The 24,097-nt window shown below is 41.2% G+C and overlaps 1 protein-coding gene and 1 long non-coding RNA gene across 8 annotated transcripts in view; one reads left to right on the forward strand and one right to left on the reverse strand.

Moving 5' to 3' along the window:
- The window catches only part of Vn (membrane-bound neuregulin protein vein), a 277,589-nt gene that overhangs the window by 70,019 nt on the left and 183,473 nt on the right, over positions 1 to 24,097 (reverse strand). For all 3 annotated transcript variants that reach the window (XR_011546866.1, XM_070668868.1, XM_070668867.1), the window contains one exon: positions 11,582 to 11,724. Coding sequence is in view for 2 of the 3 variants with exons in the window: in XM_070668868.1 (XP_070524969.1) it covers positions 11,582 to 11,724 (143 nt within the window). In the remaining variant the exon portion in view is untranslated. The remainder of the gene's footprint in view (positions 1 to 11,581; positions 11,725 to 24,097) is intronic.
- Positions 1 to 24,097, forward strand: part of LOC139109661 (uncharacterized) — a 133,998-nt gene that overhangs the window by 7,722 nt on the left and 102,179 nt on the right. The gene's annotated exons all lie outside the window — the stretch shown is intronic.

Here is a 24,097-nt window from a genome sequence, read left to right on the forward strand (position 1 = left end):
CAGGATACACATTCGAGATTTAATTGCGTTTGTAACTTGACCATTGAATTAAATCGTGGTAGTTTCGCGTGTCAACGTCGTGCGCACTCATACAGACACGGGGAGATTCGATTTCGCGTATTGTTACGCCGAATTGTCCCATTTGCGTTCGGCGAAATATCGAATTTCGATCGGGCGTGTATCTTCCTTTATTGGCCATCACCGGTTCACGGGTGACGTTCGTCTCCCTTCGCCGCGAGTAGTCGAGCGTGATTTTTCCCCCGCGGGGGAAAAAAAAAAATATTTGGCACGAAAGATGATAGCTCGACGCAGATATTTCGTTCCAGTAATGCGATACTCAGTAGATATTTGAAAAGTTTACAGTCACTTTTTATTTAACAAAAAATGCCGACGTTAAGTTTCACTTTGCACGCGGCGGTCAATTCGAGATCTTTGATATTTTTATGAAAAAAAAAAAAAAAATTGCCTGAGCTTTTCTTCTCGTAGTATCTCGCTTTAAAATATTATCCGGAATGCCTCCGCGCGCGGGAAAGATCGCGGCAGCTTTATCGCGGGTGTGTCGGCCTCTGTGCTGTAATTCGTTTAATGGACACATCCTTGTATGTGCACTAACTACCGTGTCCAGCCGGTCGAACGAGTATGCGAGAAGTTGGCGAGCGCGCGCGGACGATGCGGTGTAAAAAATAGCGGAAAATGAATTTTTGTCAAATAAACGTGTCGGAATATTTTGTTATCGCGGATGACGCACGGCACGATAAAACATAAAAAAAAAAGAGAGAAGAGCTGGGTGGGGGGGTAAAAAAGAAAAAAAGCAAAACCTGATCCCGGCGCGCGCCATGGGAACGCGCCCGACTCCATAAAATATTCGCTCGGGAGCGTTTATTTAGAGATTTCTGCGCGACGCATTTACGCGTACGCGCAATTTCGGCAATTTTTTTTTCCCCGGTTATATATTTCGCTTCGCAGCGCTCGCGCAACGGACCCTGTAACATTCAGCATAATAGCCGGGGCGACGTTGACTGGTGGCATCGGACGGACTTAAAAATTGTAGAATCACGACGCGGCGAATTGTTTATAGTTGAAACAGCGTCACTCTCTGCGCCCTCCGAGACGTGAGTGAATTAACGCCGTTTCTTTTGTGAAGTCGGAAAAGGATAAAGCGAGAGCGGAATAATCCGTCGTTACGTGACCGTTGCGCGGATTCGCCGCGGCGGGTAAAAGTCACCGCTAACTCGGGTCGAAAGAGAGCTGCGCCGAGATAAAAATCCAGGGTTGTCGGGAATGGACGCGAGGGTGGGTAGCTAAGGGGTCGCGGGATAGAAGTCGGAATCGCGCGGAATCTTCTGGTACCGGTCCAGGTCTGGAGGAATGGAATTGTGAAGTTTCAAAGCACCCTCGAAGCTTTAAGCACCGGCGAGGTTCTCCACACTGTGCTTTACTGAGCGAAATTTCTTCCTCCCCTCCCCCTGTCTCGCTTCTATACCTCCTCCTCCTTTTTTCCGCTCGTCCTTCTAGAGGCTGTAGTTCTTTCCTCCCGGAAGAGGACGTACGTTTTCTTCCTTTGTTCGGCGCGGATTCCACCTCAGCGGGAGGGGGGAAAAAAAAAAGGAGAAGGTAAATTGAATAGATCTCGCAAGTCGTACAAGAAGTGCAGACTGAGCAGACGGAGCAAAACTTGGACACACGTTAAAGATAAGCGAGAGTTGAGAAAAAGAAAAAGAGAGAAAGAGAGAGAGAAAAAGAGAGAACAGGTTACATTTTTCAGGGCTGGTTACACTGAAGAAAAAAAAAGAAAAAAAAAAAATAACCTTCGTTAAGAGAAACGTCGAGGTCGCTCAAAAAATTTCTTCGTTTTCTTACGCGACGGCGGACTTTGTAATGACGACGGGCGCATTATTTTCTCGCTTGTTTCTCGGAGAACTCGAAAATATCTCGTTCACATACGTACGCGCAACTATGACGTTTCGCATTTCCTTCGCTCCTTATTTACGTGTCAACAATACAGTGTAAAGCTTCCGACGTTCGCGGTGTGCAAATGCATGCCCGGCAGAAAGAATGGCTCTCTAGGATGTCGGAAGTAACGTGAACGGTGTATTTCCTGAGTTTTATCATCGCGTGCGAATTGGCCGAGGTCGAGACGACGGCGAATCAAGATAGACGAACGACTTGTAATGTAATAGTTACGTGCCGGCTGTCTCTCGTACTGCGTTCTAGGACGAAAAGAAAAAAAAAAAAGAAGTAATAAGCTCCGCGGATCGTTGAGACAATCCGCGTGTGTTTTTCTCGAATAAGAACCGTCGAATAAGAATGCTCGGCATGAAAATTTTACTACGTTACCTAGAAGAAGTAGCCGCGCCAGCGGCTGTCGTGGAGCCGGAATTTCTTTGCGTCTACAAGTTTACATCGCAGCGTTCCGCGTTTCTTTTCGGTATACGTGAAGCGGGTGGAGTAGAAGGGGGAACAAGCCGGTCATTAAATCTTTATAGAGAAGCATATATCGCGTGCTTTCGTCTGACGGAGTTGTAGATAAGATCGGCGTTCAACCTGGACGTTACTCGCGGGTCTTCCGCTTCTTCTTGACTCCGTCTGTTAGAACGTAGGCAACGAGTAAGTATTCTCACAAAGAGGATTTTCGTTACTGCAAGAGTAACGACAAAGAGTTTCAAAGGAAAAAGTTTTCACTCCTTCGTGGAAAAGCCCCCGACCGTGTGTAGTTGCGTCTATGTGTAGTTGCAAGTTTGTTGCACCTTTCTTTCCTTTTTTTTTTCTCTCTCTCTTTCTCTCTCTTTTTTTTCTCTGCCTGAATACGTACAAAAGCGTAACATTTCATCATCTCATATTAAAGGGAATTATTTTCTGACATCTGTAATTTCGCATTTCATTGTTTATCCTATTGTCGGCGAGTTCCTGCTTAATAGATTCTGTCGGTGTAGGGCAGATCTTCACGTACCGTAAGATTTTTCTGGGAATACATTTCGCGAGAGCAATCTCTGTAAAACCGAAGAATTCTTGAACCGCTTTTGCGCGTTGAAAAATAAAGGTAAAAAAAAATTTATAATATATTTAAATATAATATATATATATTTCATTGTTACATTTATTTCGGAGTAAAAATATTCGTCAGTATATGCGTTGCGAATATGATGCAGCACGTGTCAGGTCACGCGCATAAATATGTATTCACTTTAATTTTAATCTCGAAAAAATATTTCGTGTAACAACGTTTACGTATCCGGAAAAATAGAGACCGCATCGACAATATTTTTCCGAATAATTTTTAAACACAATATGTCGTGTTATTTTGTGCAGAAGGGGGGTATTTTATCCCCGGAAATTAGAGGAAAATTGATACGTGAAATTTACGAAATAAATAACACGTAAGAAATAATTTGTATTATAAATGTGAGTTTAAAAGCGCGACATTAGAATCCGTGCTCGCTGTGCGTTTGGAAATATTATTACCGTAACATCTTCAACGAGACAAACGCGATATGAGATTCGTGAACGTAAAAGCCACTATCTGGCTGTTTGAGATGCTAAAGGGAGTCAATTCGCTTTGGATTATTTTCCGGGCGTCTCGTGCCTGCGTGCGCGACCAAGCCAACCGACCGTATTGCGCAAGTAGGCAAGATTCAATAAGACCAGGTGGATATTGCTGACCCGAACTTACGTTGTCGAGCGTTTCTGAGCGGAATTCGAAATGCGCTCTCACGGGGCGATACGGAACCCCCTCCGGCTTCCCGCGCCGCTTCTTTTTCTCCTATCGTGCTATTTCTCACGGAGCGTGCTCCGTTTTTTCTCTCGGCTGCGCACACTGCTCGTGAAAAGTGAGAGACAGCTTTGACAGCCGAAGAAACGGCTACGATAATACACAGCCTTTTATTCACCGCGAATAGAAAGATCCGGATGTTAGCAGCGCGTTACATTATAAAACACCGAACAAATCACTGTGTTCGCTTTGCGTCTGTTTATTACGAAATTAGCTGGAATTTTTATTTCACAAAAGAAAAAAATTTTTTAATAAAAAATGTTTCAAAGAAGAATTGACATTTCTCTCAATAAAAAAAAAAAAAAAGCGAATGAGTCTTCAATTACTGTTAACTTGTATTTCACGGTATAAAAGCGTTTGGTGTCGACTACATTGCGGTACATAAAATCACGGAAGTGCGTAAAAGGCTAGTAGCCGTCGGGCGTATCGTTGGTTTTACCACTACTTTTTATTGTCGATAACATCGAATACCGCGGCACGCGAAATTTTCCGCGAGCGTATCTCGCGAAAACCTCGCGATGCTTTATTCGCGATTTCGAGGGGAAAAGCCGGACGATACCAAGGGGGCGGAGGTTATAATGAATACGATTCTACAGAGTCATCAGCGTTTACTAACGTTGATAAGGTTTAATATCAAAGTTAAGCTCGCTCGCGGCCGTTGTCGAAGCTACGCGGCGCGTGAGCGAAACGGAAAGCGATGAATCGGAAAACGAAGTTAACTGCCGACATTGTGAGGAATTAAATAAATTAAAAAGTTTGCACGCCGCTTTTCCACGCGAATCCGCTGTTCTCGAATTGCTCGCCGTCTGCCGCGAATCGGAAGTTTCGTTAATAAGAAACGATTGATCCCTTCCACCCCTTACTTTCCGCTTTCGCAGATAATTCAGTCGGACCGCGCAATTCTCGGTGAAGAATCTCGATAAAATTTTCGTCCTCGTCTGTGTGCGTTGAGAAATTACGATCTCTTCCCCTCGCGAGAATAGCGTTTTTACTCTTTTTATTTCTTCCCCTCTTTTCTTTTTGGAATTTTCTCATCTTGAAATCTCCATCGCGGATCTTCTCCATTCATTCTCTCCATCTCGCCGACATTTTAATTACGTTTTTGAAAAATATATACAGCGAATAGCAGTAGCTGCGTTCACAATACTTCCTTTCTAGACTCATAAACTAAAAATTTAGATGAAAGAAAGAAAAAGATTTATATACTTCTTTTTCATGAAAAACGAGATAATATTGCTTACTAATAATTAAAAAAAAACCACTTAACTAGTAATTAAAATCAATATTTATCTTTTAATAAATAATTAAAATAAAAAGAAAAAAACTTACGATGAAGAAGTATGTATTTAAATTACCAATCGCGTGCGCATTAAAAATTTTACATTAGAAACTGAAAATAATGACAGACGGTACTCAATTATACACAAGGGCGTAATTATCTCGAATCCGCTGAAATTACAATTCCGGGTCTCGGTAAAGCAGTCCATTTTCCTTTGTGAGAAGCTCTCACCTTAGACACTTCGGAATTGAATATTTGTCGGCGGGCTAATGAACCGGGAGTGCAGTCATTGGTAATTTACGCGCGGCGTACGATGCAGGTGCAATCGCGGGAGGCGGATGCGCAACGTGATACGTATATACGTATATACCATTCTACGGCGGTTCTCTGATGACGACGGGGGCACGCTTTCTCGCGCGGCAAACAGACCCTATCTATTCATCGAGTCGGGCTCCATTGTCGAGATTCTGGGCCGCAGGAAATTCTCGCGCGCGGCGAACGGTGCGGCGGCGGCGGCTCTCTCTCTCTCTCTCTCTCTCTCTCTCTCTCTTGCAGACTAAATTGCACGTAGGCGTGTAAATGTTCCTTGTATCTGCACCGTATGCCGCAGTATCGTCGGCCGACGCCGCTACCGGCGTGTGCACGCCGTCAAGTTTTGTCATCGGGCCGACGTACGCGTGCGGTTGCGGTGAAATATAATAAAATAATATTTTCACGCGCGCGTTTTTCTCTTCAATGTCGCGTAATATCGCCGCTACGTGAGCGCACGTCACGATAGATAAAACGGGACGAAACTTTCCAACGCGCACGGGTTTTCTACTCGCATCCGGAGCTAGATTTAAAATAACAATTTTCGCGAAGCTGGAGGTAACAAGAAGCAGGGAGCAAGTATTACAGATTTAAAGATAAAACGCGCGTATTACAATGTGGAAAGATAGAGAATCCTTTCTCGTTGAGAGATAATGCTCATTGGTAGATGTGTTACAAGCCCTAAAGCGCAATCTGAAAAGCATATCCCCTAATACACGAAATTGCTGCCATTGTTGTACATCCGAGAGCTTCGACAGAAATTATATGCTCGACGGACTCGTAGGGCAGTTTGTAACTACGGAGTTTGTATCGTGAGAGTACTACGAATCCCTCTTGCCTCTCCATCTAGGTAACAACAGGAATGCTCCCGCGGATTGTGTCGTGTCGTTGACAAGGCGGTATCTTGTAATACTCATTGGGAACATCTTATACGGATCACGAACATTTCGATTGCTCCTGAGGATTATCGTCCCCTATAAATTTATAGCTGATATAATTGATTAATCTTTATTAATTACTTTAACAAAAATTATTTAAAAAAAATTATGAAACGCGATAGGCGTAATTTTGCGTAATTCAAATGTTAAACACGATTTTTTTTGGCGAATGCAGGGCATAGGTGCATAGTTTGTTTGTAATTCATGCGTAAAATGACAAAACTCGAGAAGGGCTTCTTGCTCGTCTGGCGCATGCAAGATACACTTTACATGAAAGATGTTACATGTAGCACTTGCTTTGTATGCTTACTTTTACGCGGCTGAGCGCATACATAGCTCTCTCTGTTCGATATTATGTTTCCACTCAGGGACACATTTCTCTCTCTCTTTCTCTGTCTCTTTCTCTCTCTCTCCCTCTGTCCAAGGAACAATGTGCCCAAGACACCTTGAAGATCGGTCCCATGATTCTATGTATCCTCCGATGGTCTTCGCGCTCAGGTAACTGTGCATAACCACGTCTGGTGCTTGTAGTCCCTTGCAACTCGCGCGACTCACGTGCAAGTAGTATAGCAATAGCATAGCGCGGGCGCTACGCTCGGTCTGCCGGCTGCGTCCTTTTCCACTTCGGTCCGGCTTGTTTATTCAGTGCGCTCAGACGGGTTCGCGCATAGAATTGCGCGTCACAGTCGCTGGCTTTACTTTCCAGTTTGATGCATTCTCTTTGCAAAACAACGAAGGTACGAACGGCAACGGTTGTTTTCTACGGTGCTTGAGACCTATCTACAGAATGACTCCTCTGTCTTTTTCGCGACATATGGCATTAAAGTTAAAAGTCGAGGCGTTTCTTTTTTTTTTTAAATTGTAATATTTATATATGCAATATTATTTTACGCTTTCTTGAGGGGTACATGTGTCAAAAAGAGTGACGGTAAAAATACCTGTTTTTTAGCCTATTTTTTTGAATCTCAAATTTGAAATATTTTTTTTAATGCCAAATAATATGGGATATGAATTAAAAAAAAAAATAATAGTACTACTTGATATATAAGAAAAATGTTTATTAAAAAAATTTTGATACACCTTGTGCCGATTTTCTCCAAAGAGTAAGGCCAGTGAGAAGTACTTTGGAATTCGTTACCGAAAGAATGCTTTAGAAATAGCGGGTAGTATTAAAAGTTTTGGTACGTTAGCCAGTTGGGGAACTGGGGCTGAATCGGTTCATGGAACGTTGCTTAAGCGATTCCATCGATCCTCTTAATTAATTCCGCAAGAACAGTGAGTCGTATATCCGTGACATAAGTCCCCCTCGACCTTCTGGCGCACTGCTATGCAGCTGGTTGGTTCTCTCCCTTTCTGTCTTTCTCTCTTTCGCGAAATACAATAGCACGAAAGACAAGGCAGCAACGGAGACTATCGCTCTTCTCTCACAGCATCCGTGCGAAACTCGCCGACACAACGAAGAAGAGCTTACCTTCCTGCCGTAATTGCTTCCATCTCGTCATTCTGCTTCGTGCCCCGTTGGTCTGGCTCTCCTAATTGTCTCTGTTTTTCCTCTCTCCACCTTCGAGAGAACGAGAGAATATTAAATGCGCTCGGCGCAAGGTGTCCGTCATTTTCGTTTTGCGCCCCTTGTCGGGATCCGTCGAATTATTTTCGGTCATCCTTATCATTAACGCACTCGGCCGACACCGTAATCCTTTTAAACTACTATTTTATTAATTTAGACCGATGGATATCTCGTTGTGGAGAATATCTTGTTATTCCCTCCATTACTTGTTTAATTTTCTTTTTTTATAATTTGTAAGGTACAAAATGTTGAGCTAGAAATTGACACAGTTCTCTTTAAAGAGATTACATCTATTATACGGAAGGTGAATTCTTGTTCGCGGTTTTGCTTTAACGCCCGACGGGTCTTGAAAGAACGAAAGGGAGAGAAAAGGGGAGAAAAATAGTAAACGTAAAGCTAGACGCTGCGATATTGGTGGCTAGACGGGCGTATAGATATTAATCCTTCCTCTCTTTTTCTCAGCGAGTAGCAGGGCTCGATTGTGGTAACAGATTGTGGTAAACTTTATCAGCCTAGGGTTACTCGAAAGTGCGGCTCGCGGTGTCGGTACGCGAGACTGCAATAACATTTACCACAAACTTTTACTACAGCTCAAATGTTCCTGCCCTAGTATTCCCCGCGCCACCCACCCTCCCCCTGGCCAGGTATTCACCGACGAGCGGCACTACGTTCTAACAATTGCCGCTGCAGCTACAATGGCACGCTTTACTGCCGCGCGGCGGTGTAACTTGATACAATAATGCGCGTTCCGCGTCGTTTACCTAGAAAGAGTTGACTTACGTGGCGAGAAGGACAGCTTCTGGCATCCCTCAGATCGATAGACGTATCATTTTGAGAATGAGCCGCGGGGCGTTTCATTTCAAACGCATTTGAGATTAAACGGCGCGATATAACGTGGTGGAAGTATCTAAATTAATATTGAGACTTTATGTATTTTTTTTTTTTGCTTTGAAAAGTAAAATAAAAAGGGGCTTATAAATATTTGAATGTTTAAGAGAAGTATTAAGTTTGATTTTAATTTATCAATAAAGCACAAGTGTTTCGCGGTGTACTATTATTTTAATATGAAATTAAATTTTCCATTAAAAAATATTTTCTCCGAATAATTTCTATCGTACAAACTGAAATTAATAAAACAGTTTGTTCGTGAATTTTGAATAGCAATGTTATACACTGCACTGCATGCAATATGATAGAAAAACATTTTTAACAATGTTTCTAATTAAAAAAAATATTTTAAAACATATATATATATATATATAATTTTTTTTAATAATGATAAATTGTTCCCAGTTGTGAAATGGATTTTTATTAAAAAAAAAATTTAATTTAATGATATAATGGTAATAAATTTTAGCCTTGGCGACCGATGAATGTATTTTTTTGATTGTACATAAATTATCATCTTACAATTGTTTATTTTAAGAGTGTTTTATACGCAGAGTTGGTTCTATATCGTTCATATCAATCGACTTTCTAAAAACGTATGATTATTAACCTTACTTATGTAGCAAAAAGAGGTTTACATGACCTATAGCCATATACATTTTGTTACATTATACTTTTAATTTACTAGCTTAATACTTCTCCACACAAAATTGTGGTTTACTTCTCTCTACGTTATTCGCTAACGTATGATTTTCTACTCGTTCACAAGAGGGTTATTTGTAAATAACGTCTCTCACGCGATTTAATAACTCTTCTCACGCAAGCAGCGCAGAATTTTGCAGGAAATAACGTAAAGAAATAAAAATTTTACCAATTTTACATGTTGACGAAATCGGTTTATAAAGCAGAAATACATTTTTTTCCTATTTTGAGGACTCGTCAAATCTCTGAAAGCGCTTTATTTTTATTTGCAAGGCAATTAATAATCTTTCACATTATAAATAATTGGAAGAAATCTTATAGAAATTTTTTTAATAATTTAATAGTACATTTAATTTCGTTCATAGTGTGAATATGTCCGAATTTCTCGAACCCGTCGATCAACGTCGCCGATAGCGATTTTCAAAAAGCCCAGTAGAAAATTTCATTATGGCAATCTGTCGACCTGCAGACGGTAGATATGTATAGAATCATCGCGTACGGAAACATTCCGCCGGCGGGCTGCCATCAGCAGGGTTATATGAAACCCTGACGTGGCTGGCAGGACTGTAATTGTCGCCCTTTGTCCGTCATACGAGCTTGCGGAACCGCTCGGCGGTGAACCACAAGCTTTACCGACCCTGCTAGAACCACTGAGCCGTACAAGCATTATCGCATCAGGTGCTTAATCCTTGGTTTATCACCTGCGATGCCCGACCCTTCGCGCGAAACAGTCTTTGCTTCCCTGTTGTCGCGAGTTTACTGCTGACGCATCCTACAACTACAATTTACGAATTGAATGAAACTGTTTAGAAATGTTTACTCGCAGACAACGTAACGCAATGATTCAATTTCGTGCTCTTAATGCCGCGGTTATTTTCCTTCTCTATTTCTGTACGTCGTATGAAAAGCAAACTTCCAATTATAATTTTATCGAAGTTGTGATCGTGGCTCACCACACACAGAAATCGTAAATTGCAGGACGTCGGGTTTTTTTTTTTTTTCTGTTATAGAAACCTACTCGGTGTAGCTAGACGATAATAGATCGTATAAATACCGGAGTTACATATAATAAATTTTAACCATCTCTCGTGGTATTCCCCACAGGTAACACTTATTATTTTAGTCGGCGGCAAGATGCGGAAAATGAGGGTGGGTATCGATAAACTCGGTGTGCTCCGCGCGGAATATATCCGGAAATAACATAAATATCGCAGTAAAAGGCGTGGCCCAAATATTACGGGCATTATGAAAAGCCATAAACCACTACCCTAAGGGCAGCCGTTGCACGGATCGATATCCGCGCCGCGACTTTGCAACGACTGCGGATCGTCGCACCCGCTTGTGCCCTACCCGCACGTGGCGAACGCGCTTAGCAGCATGCGTCGTTTCGCGAGAAAACGATAGCGGGACGCAGCGTCGAACGAAGCGATCGCACGGCTCGTTCGTAAAACGGACACCGCATGTTCTTTGCCGCGACATGGTCGCGCGACGGGATTAAACTCGTTACGCGCCGGAAACGGTGTTGAAACACTTTGAATGACCGTCCGGGCTGAAACAATTAGCCGCCGTAGTGCAGTCACAAAGACAAATGTCGAGATTAATTTTAGATACGTCCTACGCTGACTTCTGCCGTTAATCCGGGCTTTCGTGCGGCAAAAATTGCGGAAAATAAATGGCACGTAATCGAGTTTTGTATCGTTGCGTTTATCGACGGATGCGGAAAGAAATGAAGTATGGACCCGATATATATCCGGAAGCGTTGAATGAGTCGCGAGATTTTACACATCCGCCGAATGTCGAAATCATCGAGCCGATATCAATTCGAAAACAATTCGGCGGAAAATGATCGCAACACGTATCCTGTATTATTTTCAGAAAAGGTTCAATCGTGGTTTTTTTTTCTTTTTTTTTTTGACACTAAAACTTTTAATGAAATTGCTCTTGCAATTCATGAAAAAATTTTCATTTGTCAGATATCAAACTGTTCTTTTGTTAAAAAAGTCGAAAGTTCGAAAAAAAAAAAACATTTGTTTCTTGGTAAGTTCGTTAACGTATCCTTCATCGGTGCTTTCGCTCGTTTCGGATTCCAACGGAATAAATTTTCATAGTAAAGAAAGTAAAGTACTCACTTGTTTCCGGAATTCTGGTATCATGAGCGACTAGAAGTTGGGCCGCAAGTGAGGCCCGATGACCGGAAGTACTCTCAGCTACGCATTCGTATCTGCCACTGTCCTCAGGCTTCGCGGAGGATATCACGACTTTCGACCTCCGTCTGTAAATTAAATGAATTATTTAAATTACCCAAATCGTCATAATATTTTATAATATAAACCTTCTATTTGCGAACAAATTACAAATTCCAAGCTAATTAAAATAATTCGATTATTATCGAAATAATCACGTTCAAGAAACCGGAATAAATAACACGTTAACATATCTCCGTATATTAATTTAATTACAAGTACGTACTACTTGATATTATTTCCACTGGCCCAGATTCGATTGCCGGCCCGTAACGAAATACGAACTTTAATTATCACGTTCGCGAATCAGTACACACGCGTTCGTCAATCGATTTTCCTTAACGGATTTTCATTTCGTCAATCGTACAACGCAACGCAGTCCCGGGAATGAACCGTCGCGGCCGGTTTCGCATTACGTGGAATTTACTGACGCGTCGATAACGGAATTAAATAGTCGATTTGCCAGAACGGAGCCGTTGACGCGTGCCACGATAATGGTTCAATAAGCTCGATCGGCGAGCTGCGAGTCGGATATTCGCTTCGTTATTAGCCACGACGAGTGTACCGGCGCCGCAATCTCGCCATTATCGGCCGAAAGGATCAAACGTGTTATTTGTGATTTCAGTAATTTTACCATCTAGATTTTATGCCTCGCATTGCTATTCCGTCGATCACAGAAACCATGATTATTATTGCGTTATACGATTCGATCGTACGTCAATGATACTACTAAACAAATCGTGTTTCTAAGTTGTACTTCAATTATCACGATAATTGCGCGAATGTCGAAAACTTCATGATTACGCGATTGGAAATTACATCGAGAGAGAGAGAGAGAGGTGGAGTTCGTAGGTAGCACGCTAACGAAATTAAACGGAGTCGCATGATCGCAATGTAATTTTCATCGAACGTGAGCGTGGACGTGAGAGAGGAGGATTAATTCGTAACTGTACAGAGAACTTTGAAAGACTCTTAGTTAACCAATAATTGTGCTACATCGCCGTTATATATCGTTTCGATCGAAAGTACGTAATTCTGGAGAGTGTAGAAGGTATTTCGATAAAATATCTTTTTATTTTGTAAGGATTTTCAAGAATTAATTTGATCTGAAAAAAATCTATACTGCATACTTTAAATGCGTAATTATTCAACTTTTATTTAATATTTTATCCATTTTTTTTTTCGGAGACCGATTTTTCGTCATTTTTATTTAATTAGCTGGTCGCTTGTTTCGTATATATTTAATATTCAAGTTCTAAAGATTTCTCTAATGCGAATGCGGTATCACGTAGCTTTATCCGCATGTAAGCTACACGGACCAAATGGCGCGTTAACTCGTTTCACGGTTAGGTCGAGTTTATCGGCGTCGAATAATGGAATTAGACGGCCGATTTGTCGAGGAGAAAGTAGACGATGGTGGAAGAGGTAGTCGCGGATTCGCTCCATATCGTCACGTTTGGGTAACTTCGGCTACCCGTGGCACCGTGGAAAACGGGAGGGAGGTGGGGAATTAACTTATTATTATCTTCGCCGGGATTTCGAAATCCTCCGAACGGAGCTGCTCTCCGGGCCGAATGGCTGCTGTTCAAAGAGATTCCATAAAGTTCCGGGCGGGCAGGAAGTTCTCGGTCCTTTCCCTGGGGAAAATCGGGGACTCGAATATCCACGCCGCAGTAGAGAGCAAAGCGAAATTTCTCTGAGCTCTCTTCTAGCCGGGGCAAACTCGTTTTTCCGTACGGGAGAGCCCGCGCGACCTCCACCCGCGAAAGTTCCATATTTTTGAACGTGCGAGAGGAACAAATTTAATAAGTTCAAGCGGGGCACGTACGCCAAAATTCACCCGATAAGATCGACGAAAGTAATTCTAACGGCCGAAGTCGCCGATGATTCACGCCCCGTTTCTGATTTGCGAGCTTCCTGCGGAGAATCAAAATTGATACGTATTTGAAATTAATTTTTTAAACTTTCTATTTTTTTTTATTATTTTTTTTTTTTTGCCGGATCTAATGAAGATCTCTAGCTGCCGTTTTATCTTCCGCCGTTATTGCTCAGCGTATCAAAAGATCGTGGAAAAGGGAGATTCGCGAAATGCGCTACGTGTTATAATTAAACGTTTGCATTTTTTAACTGTCTTTACTTGACACCAACTAACGAGTTTCTGCTGGTCATAGGAGAATTAATCGCGAGCTATTAACTACAGTCGCGAATGAATAGATTGTGATAAAAATGTCATATATTCTGACTGTGCTTTGCGAAAATTTTCTATATCATTTACATGATATTTGAACAATATAAAACATTAGGAACGTAAAAGATAATACATAAAAAAAAAATTCTAATTATCGAATAAATAAATTAAAAAAAAAAAAAAATGTACAAACGCGAATAACATGAGAGAATAGTTTTTAGCTTTATAACAAGACAAAAAATTTTGTAATTAATCTTCGTACATACTTATCGTCAGTTTCATTTAATGAAATTAATTCCGGTCATAATGCGGCCAGGAATCACGTAGAAGAAAAATCTTGTTCGACAAAATTCTCCGACCGTAGGTTTCATAAAGAAATACCGTCTTGAGATTAATAGCGATGCACGTGGATAGAAAAAGAGCGAGAAATAATAGCTGGATGTTATATTTAATGTTTCTCGTAGCCAGTGTGAATTAGCGATAGTTACAATTTATAAAATAAGCCGGGAGCATATACGTGCCAGTGCAAATATCGCAATTGTAATGGGCACGACGCAACTTTACCGATACGCTATCGTTACGTCGATTATTCGATTCGATTCGGAACACGCGGCGGCTGTCATTTCGAATTGCTCTTCGGACGATTACTGCGTCATCGTCCGAAATGCAGCCGACACAGGCCGACCATTCTTACACGCATCCACAGTGTTCGCGTAATTCAGAATCGCAGTTGAAACGTCGATCGATGCGACAATCGCAATTTAATCGAGCCGTTGCTTTCGCTCGCATCGCGACGATGTCACGCTTATCTAAATGTCAATTTCATCCGACGCTTTTGCCGCATACGTTCCGCATAATAAATACAGGATGTTTCTCGTAATAATACAGAAAGTTTACGTTTAATAATGCGCATCGCTCTACAATGCAAATTTTGCAATAATCATATTAATCGCGTAAACGACAAAAATTTGCAGTTAAAAAAATTTAGGCGTCCCGAAAAAAGAAGGAAAAAAAAGTAAAATTATTTATTATTAGAAATTTCGAAATTGTAATGTATGCAGCTGGCTTGATTCATCATAACATGTAAATTAGTTTATAATATACGTAACTGAATGAATTTACTAGCTGAATTAATTTACTTCAGATATTCAATTTTGATAGTTAGTTCTCGGGCTGTTTCAAATATTCCACGAGGACAGCGTTCATAAAGAGCATCTCGTGTACATGTCCGCTCATCCCCTTTAAGCAATTTCACATGCGCGCGTTTACGAGATACACACGTTCGTGAGTAGGACAGCTAGCACGAAAAGGTTGAATGCATAAGGAAGGCGGCGTGCTAGAGTTGATGGCATATGAGAGGAAAAAGAAAAAAAAAATGCCACAACGTGAAGTAGAGAGTCATCGTGTAGTAACAGAAAAAGAAACAGATAAGGAGGGAGAGCGAAAGAGAGTAGGCAAGGTTTCTAATTCGGTGCCGCGGCAAAAATCGACACTCTGTCTGGACCTTAACGGCACTCTCTCCGCTCAACTGTCTTGTATATCTTGAGAAGAGAGAGGAGTCCGGAAAGTTTGAAAAAGCCGGGTAAAAGATAGAGGGACGGACAGAGAGAAAGAAAGAGAGAGAGAGAGAGACTGAGAGTGAGAAAGACCCGACAGAAGAAGTAAGGCAACGAGACGAATGCAAAGGGGGAGGAAGGCGAAGAGGGCCCGCGAGAGAGGATTAGATTTCTATTTATACATATACCGTACGCTTCGTTCATGGTTCGCCCGCCGCACTCTTCTCGCTCTCCTTTCATCTCGTTACGACTCTGCGGCTAGTTACCGTGCGCGCTTCGCCTCGCTCTTCTCCCGCCTTTCTTTGACGGCATACGGAGTCGATCCATTTTCTAACGACGCGCCAGGCAGATCGCCAAGGTATTTCCCTGCCGCGTCGGTGCGCGTCAGCGTCGCGTTTTCGAGCGGGCTTGCATACGCCGAGTCTCTGCCGCGTGAATCGTATCCGCGAAGTTACACCGAAAGGTCGGCCAAGTCCGGGACAAGGTGGACGAAAGAGGGAGACGGCTTATCCGCGATCTTTTCCCCTACCCAGAGATACGGGGCTGCGGTGGTCGCTTTCGCCGTTATGACGAGGATCCCGTGGTTTTCAATGAAATACCACGAGCGCGAGAGGGAGAGATCTCTACGTTCCCTATCCGTATACCCCGCACGTGTAGCCAACTCGTTTAAATCTCTTCGGGTTATTCGGAGGCCGCACTGAACCGTCGTTGGAAAGGGATCGCGCTCGAGTGTCTATTACCGCCTCTTTCGAGCAACGCGGATCACATGTGCGAGCGTTCGATTTTAAGCACTTGCTCGCGTCCACCGTTCTCGGCTTTCTGGGAACAGTTCATTAATTTTATTTTCTTTCCCCCCCTTCGTCGATGGCGACACGGCTAATTATTCAGCTTAGAAATCTGATCAACCGTCCGGTTTTTTGAGAACAGTTCTAAGATTATCCCTTTACGTGTTATATTTTTATGACTATTATTTAAAAAAATATATATATCGCGCGCATTAAATTATCGCCGATCGAGTTTTGAGAATAAAAATTCGAGCATGGGTGAAGGATATTAATATTCGATAGAAGTGCAAGCTTAACAGTGGCGAGTGTTTTTATATTTTGTCTATATCGATTGTGTACAACATGCTAGTAAACGCGGATAATTAAATCTCAATTGCAATCCCACTTGTTTGTTGCATAAATATTTGTTGCAGTTTCGCGCGGGTCCGAAAATACGCCGGGCAGTTAAAAGGTAGAGGGACAAAGACGGTAATGAATTTAAATTCGCCGAAACCTGTCGAGATCTCTCGTTTAGCGATTAAAATTCATCTCGCATAATTGCCTATTATCCGGAAAATAATTAGTCACGTAGTTTCATAAGCGCGCCGTTTGTTTTTAATTAAATCCCACGGGGAGGGGAAGGGAGTGGCGCCAACGACTTTCGGCTCACGCAATCCCTGAGTCGTTCAAATCTCTTCAGGCTATTCCGAGTTTCCGTTTGCCGGATCGCGCAAGTTGCGGAAGTCTCTTCGTCAGAGATCAAACGCAGGCTATATCGCTCCCGGATATGCGGCGATGAGCGAGAGTGTACGAAGTTATCGGCTGGAAGTTGTCGAAAGTTACGCGGAGCTTTAGAGACGCCACTTGGATTTAAGCATTTTCGAGCGTCAAAAAGTAAAGGATTATTTCTGGGCAGCGGCGCGAGAATCGATAGTGGGCTTTACCAATTTAAAAATTAGGTCGCGTAATGTTATTTTAATTTGATTAATAAATTATTCGTAATTTTATGACAATAAGCTATTTACGGTTTGATATTGTAAACGATGCGAGCAACCTGACGCACGCGATAATATTTATTGTTTAGTTTACGTACTTTTAATGCACAAAATTAATAATAAACATATTTGGCAAACAAACAGTGTTCCTTTCAGTTGGAAATTGAAGGGATAAAAACGCCCGTATAAAATATTATATATGTGCAAAACGGTAATTTGTAAACGTAGAGAGAGAGTTTTGGATTATAATTTTGATACTCCGGAAAGTTATCGCAATAGCGGTGAAGATTAGACGGCGACTTCAAAGCGTAGATGGATTAAGTCTTAGGAATAGATTCTATGATGATCCTGAAGTGAATGAACTACTTCGTAAACTTTGCGAACCGCGCGGTAAACCCACGCGATAGGAAGGCGTAAATCGATTGTTACGTAATTATAAGCCTGACACAAAGAAGGAAAAAAAGTTCTTGCGTTGGATTATTTTTTTTCGATATAAATTACACCTGTAAACATTTTGGGGAATTGCGTTCGTCGTAATTAAAACGCAGTTGAAAATGAGTAATAATTACGGCTGCCGCGCCGTAATTTCTCACATACGAGTGCAAAATGAACACGCGAGTTTTGCACGTAAAACACGAGTTAATAACTTATATTAAGTTTTTCATTATCTGGCCGTTTTTTTTTTTTTTTCCAACAACGTCGTCTCCGGTCCGCTTGGATTCTCGCGAGATGGAAGTTAGAGGAAAGGGTGGGCAGGAAGGAAGGGAGGAAGGAAAGAGGAAGGAAGGAAGGAAGGAAGGAAGGAAGGAAGTAAAGGCAGAGGGTGTGCGAAAAAAAAACGAGGGTGGGAAAAGGAGAAAAATAAAGCGTCGAGCCGCTGGACATTTTGCCGCGAATTGCGGTCGCTGTTCACGCGTCCCTTTTCAACGGCGACGCCGGCGTCGCGACGCGAGCATTACGCTTAATTTGCCTTCTGCGTTCTCCGCCGTTTGCCCCCTGTCTCTTTTTGTCGTCGGTACCGGGAGATATGTTGCAGCGGCGGCGGCGGCGGTTTAAATGGAGTCGAGGTGAAGCAATGAGAGGGAAAGATTGCAAAGTCGAGATTGGATTTTGACCGAGTGGGCAGCATTATTTGATAAACAGAGAATGGAAAATTCTTCAACGTTACTTTTTAATTATCTGAATAAAAAAAAAGAAAAAAAATATTTATGTAGGCTAATAACTAATGAATATATACCAATTTTTAAATATTAAATCTCGTATAAACAGAGTTAGGTTCTCGCAACGTTAAATAAATATTAAAACCGTGTGCTAGTCGTCAAAATAAATATTTCCTGCGTGCTTTTATCTCTTCATAACCATCCATCAATGGTAATTTTAACATGCCGGGTCGATATAATCCCTTGCGACTTTCGCCCGATGCTTTTAAGTCGCCGAGATAGAGTAGAAAATGTGTCTGCTTGTCGCGGGCACGTAGATGCACCCTGCCGTACAGACAGAAGTTTTTCATTCACGGGCTTTCGCGACGGCTGGGTGGCCGCGCCAAATGTCGCGGAATGTTGCAATTCGATTGACCGGCCGGGGAAATGGATTCCTAATGGTGGACGTCACGGCGAACGGCGCGCGGTAGAACTATCAGTCTTGTAATGGAAACGGCGTGTCGTGAAAACCGGGCGGGCTAGCTAGGGAAAGGGATGATACATTCACAAAAGCAGAAAGCGCCGGACAAGGGCAGAGAAAGGAAGTAGGGAGGGAATATCGAAGAAGGAAAATCGGTGAGGGGAAGACGAGGGGGGTGAAGGGAGAAGAGGGAGAATCTTCCTATCCTCTCCTCAACTCTCTAAGTCTGTTTTTCTTCCATCCTGTAGAAGTAGTTAATGGTTTTCTTTTGGGCGACTTGCCTCGCTGTGTTAATGCCTCTGCCGATTGAATAGAATCTTTCTCTCTTTTCCCGCCCTCGTCCTCTACTCTGGCCTCCCTCTGTCATTTCACAGCGCTGGTTCCTCGTCTTTCGTATGCTTTCCTTTTTCCATCTGCGCGTCAACGTCCTCGCCGCGCGGAGGCATCCTCCTATCTGTTCCGTCTGTAGACGCCCTTCCCCCCGGGGGCGATTGTATCGATAAGTGGAAATCGTTTTCAATGCGGTAGAAAGCGTCTAAGAGTTCCATACACGTTGAGTGCATCAAGAGTCGCGTACGTTCTCTTGATCATAGATGTAGCAAGGATTGGAAGGAAAATCGATTTTTTCAATGACGTTTGAGTAGAATCATAGTCCGGTACTGATTCCTTTTGTCTCTTTCCAGACGAAAATAAAAATCAAAGATAAGGTGCATTCATTTTTCAAAGTTATTAGAAATTTGATATTGCTTGGAATAAAAAATATTTTTTACAAATTAAGTTTCAAATGTAAAAATACGTAATAAACTCTCTTTGTTTTATTCCAAGTGGGGTTCGATTTGACAAAACAATTGCAATTCGTGAGTTAATTGCAAACATATTGAAAACCGAATGTTTTCAACGTTGTGAGAATAGCGATGACAAATCAGGAACTCACGTGTGATTTTTAATAGGTTCTGTATAACGTGTCGATGAAATAGTTAACGAGAATGTTCAGTTTTTGCGTGCTGCCGAATGTAATTTAATGAGTGCGCCGCGGCACACAATTTTCTTTCATTTCGTGAACGGCTTGAAATAATGGCCGACCACTCGTTTACTTCTATCACTTGCTCCGCTGGCCGATGATGTTGAGCATTAAATGCATTTTACATTCTGACTTGGCATTTTGCAGCGCTTATTGTATTATTTGTGATTAATTTATCAAATTAAATTTGCAAACACGGTTGTTGGATAATTGCTATTTATATTTAAATATTTGCGATTTTAATTGACATTTAATTATAAATTTTCATAAACATGAACAAAGAACTTAAAAATTAATGAGACGAATGCAAATCGTTTTATAGCACCGCACATTTTATATTCGCGCGATCACGTTATATAAAAATGAAATTTAATTCACGTTATCGGACACGAAATTCTCTGTCTGAAGTTTTATTTCGTTAGTACGATTTATTGCGAATTTATTCTCTGGAATTCAAAAATTAATATTACTAAGTATGTTTCGTACGCGCGAGATAATCGTGTATATAAAATTATTTTTTTATTATAATCGAAAGACGTTGAAATTTTTCGGGAATGTACTATTTTTATTAAAAGCTCTTGGTGAAATTTTGATTTTTTTAAAACGGTTTCTTTGCACTAAGTCCTCGTTTCATAACCGTATTATTTCGAGGTTTATAAAGTCTTTCGTACAGAGTTGGTTGTTGCTGACTCACTTTGACATTTGAGATATCATCGTCTCGATTACGGATCAGTTACGTTAGTGAAATACGAATAACTATGGCTAGACAACACGACGCTTCTTAACAGCCTCCGACGCGACGCCTGGGCACGATTTCTAATTTTAGTTGCGACAGAATTCAGGGCCGTGTCTCTTTTCTTGCGCAGAGGTGTACTCTTCTCTTCTGTCGTAATTTATCTTGCTTTCGTAATGGATCTGATCAATGTTTAAAAATCTGTACGCTAGTCGTAATCCTTAAAACGAAACATAAAAGTGTATTAAAAGCTATAGAAAAGACCGCCCGACGCAATATATATATATATCTTCTTTTCACTAAGTGCAGCATTGAATCGTCAACCTATATCTCTTTTTGAGCCGAGCTTAGAACACGGAAGAATAATGTTAATATATTTAATTAAAAAAAAACAAAAATCTCCGATCTAATATTTTTAATTTTTGCAGTCAATGTAAAAGGATATTAACATCTAACTTTACGATTCACTGATCGATACTTTTATCGACAAGTGTGCTAATCACTGCGGCACATATTTTTGGCACTCAAACAAAATCGAGGCGCACCAGAAAACATATTTCTCCTTTGTCTATTGAGCGAGAAATCTGATCCGCGTGAGTCAACTTATGTACATATTAATAGCTCTTAAATTTCATATTGAGTGTCGAGCTGAGGAAAACTGTCGTTTAAAGAGAGAACGGTCTTCCACGTGAAAAATCTAACCTTGAAAAATAAACGTTTAAAGAGTGATAAATAAGAATTATGGAGCACTATTTTCTGGTACGTTTTTATAGATTGAAAAATACTGTACAACTTTTTTTTTTTTTTTTTTTTTCTTTGAATGATATATCGATTAATAAAATAGAACGGCACGTGTCGGCTTGAAGTTAACTTTCTTGAATAATCTGATAGATTTTAATAATAATACGTTAACATTTTTTATTGTGGGTCGTTAAAATGTATTCGCTACGAAATGCCACAAATATGGAGGCGTAATGCAATTTCCGATCGTAATTTCCTGCTTTCTTATTTATTCGTTATACTACAATACTTAACGATAATATGCACGTCGCTGGTGCCCCGTAAAACACCGTACACGATTATCGTATTCCGATAATTAGTGCTCGCGCGGTCGTAATTAACCGTGTTTTCGAGAACAGCGTTACACGGACGCAACAAAGGAATTTGAGAAGAAAAGAGGCCTACGGAGGTAGGAAGGATTGTACCGAGAGGAGAATCAGGGCTGAATGCGATCTATTATTCGTGCATTGTTTATTATTTAGGGGATTAGCTTTCAATAAATTTTTTTTTCTTATGTAACGTCGTTAAAAGTACAATTCTCAAAGCCACGAGGTAGGTTGTCGATAAAAAATGATAAAAATAACAAGATAAATTTAATGACATCTAACATGTATTACGTCGACATTACGAAACCACTGCGGTGCAAAATTCACGATGTAACGCATTGCGTAAGTTTTGACGTGTTTCACGAGCTAACACGGAACTAAACTGATAGACCGCAGAGAGTTGAAGGGGAAAACATCCTCTCTACAGTCCAGAGGGATATTCCTGAGAAATGGTCGGAATCGTATTCCGATGGGAGGTAACTCTTGTCGCGATACCTCGTTAAACCACACGGATTTTCCTACCGGAATCTCGGCGGTATCGCACTGTTCCTCTCCGAACGACGTGAAGGTCGAGCAAGTTTTGCCGTCTGTACGAGACGATAAAGCGATCCGATTACTGCCACGAATATATCTTATAAATTCTACTTTTAAATTCGCGAGCCTTTAAAACCTTAATTTCCATTTCTTTTTTTTTTTTTTTTTCCCCAATTATTTACGAATCATATAACGTAATATTTTTTTCTGAGTTATACATTATTCTATTTTTATCACGTAAAAAATAGCACGGTCCATCAGTCCAGTTTCGTTAGTTCAATTATTATTTAATGGGAGGTTAAAAAAAATATACGAAGTTTTTTAATTACGAAAACGCACAGCACGTCAATTTCAGGTAAAATAATAAAAATTCTGATTGATGAGACTACTTCGTGCGAAGGCATTTGTAAAGAAACAATTTTAAGTGTTGTACGACAATTTATTACAGTCAATGGGACGTAAAAAGCTGGCTGGCTCGCGCCATTGTATCGAGTCGTCTAACGTCTAGCGGCCCTCGCTTCGTCGATAATAAATCAATCGTCGCGACGTTTGGTACGATCGACAGAAATTCAAGTTGAAATTTCGTAGGACTTTTCGGGCTAGAGTTATCCGTAGTCGGGACACCCTTACCCTTTCTCTCTTTCTCGTGTGTCCAGTATCGCGGCGGTCAAACTTCGCTCTGTTTATGAAAGGCGCTGACCGTCGATGAAACGGGGAAAAAGAGCTTTGATTTATGGTGGCGTTTTTGCCCCTTCGACCTTAAAGAGCGATTTTCCGATCCGACGGGCCGCGGAGCCTAAAGAGGCGAGACGAGGCGAGGCGGCACCGAAATAATATCAGCTTGCCGAGAGCTTGCGATGAAGCACACACAGGTAGTCAAAAGCCTCGCCCGTGCGGGTGTTTCCCTAGCGAGCTTGACGTTCGGGTTATAAATACCGTGGACCCATCAATGGCGCGACTATCGCCATTCAGAGCATCAGGGGAGAGATACTGATGAGAATAGCAAGTACGTGGAGGTAGAAAACCAAATAAGAACACAGAAAAATAGAGATAAAATAGGGTGAATGCAGGCGCGGAGAGATTCATTTTGATTAAAATCAATATTTAACAAGCCAGGAAAAATATGGTTTTAATATACTTCAAAGAGAGATAAATTTAGGACGAAAGTTTAATTTCTTTTTTGTTAAAAATAAAGATAAAAAATAAAAGAAAAAGGAGTAATATTTAATTTGATACATATGATAAATGAACTTTTTCATGTGATACCAGATACGTCGGTAAAAAGAAGGAAAGAGAAAAAAAGAAAAAAAAATTGAAACGTTTTATAAGCTTTCGCTCAATCGCTTAGCTATTGACAACAATGGAATAACATAGTTGAGTGCAGACATTGTAAAAATATTTTCAATGTATAAATGGGAATATCGATCAGTTAAAACGCTAAAACCATTTAATATTATGACAAATTACTTTGCGAAATAATAATGTTCTAAAAATTATCGACGTTACTTGCGGGGGATTTCTATTATCACAGAACTTGTACATTCCGCGGAAAAGAAAGTTGAGTATTTTGTAGCCATTTTTAGTTTCCTTTGATGGTATAATTACGCGGTATCTTTTAAGGTGTCACTTTGCGGCTTATCTCGCGCATCGCGTTCAAAATGCCACGCCAAGAAAGTCGCGCGGAGTTATTTTTTAATGTCGAGTGTTTCAGTGAATATTCTAAGACAATGGAGAAAAATGAAAGGGAATCTCTTTGAGAAGTTCGTTCTTCGGTACCGTCGAAGATAATCGCTCGCGCGCGCGTCGCGAAACTTTCTCTCGCTTCCGCGTTCGCTTTTTCTTTTTTCCGTGTCGTCGCGGATGTTGCGGCTCCAATACAACCAAA

This window comes from Cardiocondyla obscurior, linkage group LG18 (assembly GCF_019399895.1).
Source record: "Cardiocondyla obscurior isolate alpha-2009 linkage group LG18, Cobs3.1, whole genome shotgun sequence".
NCBI lineage: Eukaryota > Metazoa > Arthropoda > Insecta > Hymenoptera > Formicidae > Cardiocondyla > Cardiocondyla obscurior.